The sequence below is a fragment of the Nicotiana tabacum genome, chromosome 10 (assembly GCF_000715075.1).
Source record: "Nicotiana tabacum cultivar K326 chromosome 10, ASM71507v2, whole genome shotgun sequence".
Taxonomy (NCBI): Eukaryota; Viridiplantae; Streptophyta; class Magnoliopsida; order Solanales; family Solanaceae; genus Nicotiana; species Nicotiana tabacum.
Window position 1 is genome coordinate 15,996,786 of NC_134089.1, and position 2,501 is coordinate 15,999,286.

Consider the following 2,501-nt stretch of genomic DNA (forward strand, 5'->3'; position numbering starts at 1 on the left):
AATAATGTAATAACAAAATAAAAAAGGTACCACCAAAAATAAAATAAAAGTGAATAATAAATATAAAATGGTCCTTGAGGAATGGGCTGAGCTGAGCATAGCAGAGAGAGCAGAGTACCCAAAAAAACATTTTCATTGTCATTTCAATCTTTCAGCGTACGATTGAATGAACCTTACTTGTAATATTTTGTATTTTCCTACTTTTAAGCAGTACTATGTCAAAGGGTACGAGACTTTGAATCGGTCACTAACGCACAAATTGCTATATCATACCTCATTGGGACGAGGCTCTTCCTTTGAATAAATACGAAATGTTTCCTACGCTAAACTGTCTCTGCTTCTAAGCCCTACTTATATAGGTCGCGGCTTCAAAATGAAATCAATCACTAATACTTATATTATAATAAGTTGCTACATCACATCCCATTGAGGTGCACCACTTCTCTAAATCTTGCATGAACGCACAATGCTTTGTGCAAGACGCTCTCCCTACTTCTTTAACTTTAAAAAAATCAATAAAAACCTACTAAAATATTAAAAGTGGGGTTTTACTAAAATATTAAAAGTGGGGTTTCGAGAGTATAGAGTATACGCAAATCTTACCCCTTGCCCGGAGGGACAGAGACTTTATTTCCAAAAGACTCTGGGCTACAGACAACTTTAAAAAATCATTATGTAAAAGATTAGAAACAACTTTACTCACATATAGTAATTACTAATATTTCTTGTAAAAATTACAAGTATATTGCAATTAAAAAAAAAAAACAAGAATCATGTTTGAGAATCAGGATCAGTAGACCTTCTTTGCATACACAAAACTGAATCTGGGTTCAGCCTTTCACCTCTTTTTGCTGGTTCTGATTTACACCTTGTTAGCAATAAAGGATGAACATAAACTCCTCCATTTTTTTCTTCAGCTTCTTCTTCTCTGCTACTTTCACCATTAGAGCTCTCCATTTCTTCACTTCCATGGCTTTTTCTCAACTCCAAATCCCCATTTTCGCCATTTGGCGAAATGGGGTTTTCAAGAACTGGGTTTTCTTCCATTTCTTGAGTCTTTAATTTTAGTATTTCTATTTCGGTATTATCCTCAGTTTCTTCTGATGAGTTTATAGGAGAACCCCAAAATCTACTTGCTAAAGATGAAGATCGGTATGGTGCTGATCTACACCGAGTTAAAAGTAATGCATTTTTGGGTGGTGAAGAAGAAGAAGAAGAATTAGAACCCACAAATCCTTCTTTATTTTCCGTTACAAAAGAACTTCCAATTTTGGCAGTATTTGTAACATTTTCAATAGTACTACAGCTTTCAGTAGTGCTGGTACTAACTCGGCTTTGTACTCTTTGAGTTGAAGAATTTACAGTTTCGACTCTTTTTCTCCAACACCAAAATCGAAAACAGCACAAACACTTTTTCAAAACTGAAATTAACGACTTGGGTTTGTGTAATTTGTAACATTTTCCTTGACTATTGTTGCAAAATAGAGTCTTGTGAATCTTCCACCAACATGTTTTTTTTCGTTGTTTTTTGGCGGAGTTCGACCGACGTGTTCGTGTTCCTGTTCTATGTCCGCCGCCGGCAGACTTAGAGGAGCGGCGAACACGAACTTGGCCTATGCACGTGACTTTAGGGGAAGATGGTTCTTGAGTTGGTTCAATAACGGTAACATTGCTCTTGTTTTTGCGCATGAACATAGGACTGGCACGTGACCTTCCTCTGCTTCTACTTCCCACGTTGCTTCTTAGAAATCTCATTAATGGCGGTGGAAATTTCTCTGTTCTACCTGGACTTGAAATTGCTTTTGCTGAACCCTTCATCTTCTTTACTTCTTTCTCTCTCTCTCTCTCTCTCTCTTTTTCTTTATCTGGTTTTGTTGTGTGTTTGTTGTTTAAGTGTTGGGTTGGGTGGTGAGATAGAGAAGATGTGGTTTTGTTCCTTTGCCATGTTTCTTTCTGGTTTACAGATTTTACACCAGTTTTTATATACTCTGGTTTTATTCTGGTTTTTTTTCTAATTTTTTTCCTTCTTTTTTAAGGCATTTTGTACCATAAACCAAGTGGGTGGAGCTAAGTTCTTTTTTTATTATTTTTTTTTTTTCAAATACAATATTCGGTATTTGTATTTAACTCCGATTAATTTAGATTCACATCGCATAAGATCTATTAAAAGAAAAACATTTTCAACCCGAATTTTTTTCATTCACCAAGTTCAAGCCCGAGTATTCTGGTTAAGGAAGAAAAAATCATATACATTCCACCATAATTCTAGGTAGAAGACACTAAGTAGTCATTCTAGATGACTGCTATTTCAGAATTAGCCAATATATTTTAGTTTTTCAGTTCAATTTTTTAGGACACACTGTTCTAAAATTAAGAATTTTACTTCACATTTTCGGGGCAAAAAATAGTAACCTTAAGAATGGCTATTTTTGTACTTTCTCCCAATACTTGGTGATGGTGGAGCTAAATTCAATGGAGGGATAAAATTGAATCACTTCCCG

At 35.3% G+C, this 2,501-nt stretch overlaps 1 protein-coding gene across 1 annotated transcript; it reads right to left on the reverse strand.

The window, feature by feature from the left end:
- Positions 1-683: 683 nt before the first annotated feature.
- LOC107818376 (uncharacterized) lies at positions 684-2,027 on the reverse strand. The gene has a single exon (XM_016644383.2). It carries the CDS (start codon positions 1,816-1,818, stop codon positions 772-774), a length of 1,047 nt encoding a protein of 348 aa, XP_016499869.1. The 5' UTR covers positions 1,819-2,027; the 3' UTR covers positions 684-771.
- Between the last annotated feature and the right edge of the window lie 474 nt (positions 2,028-2,501).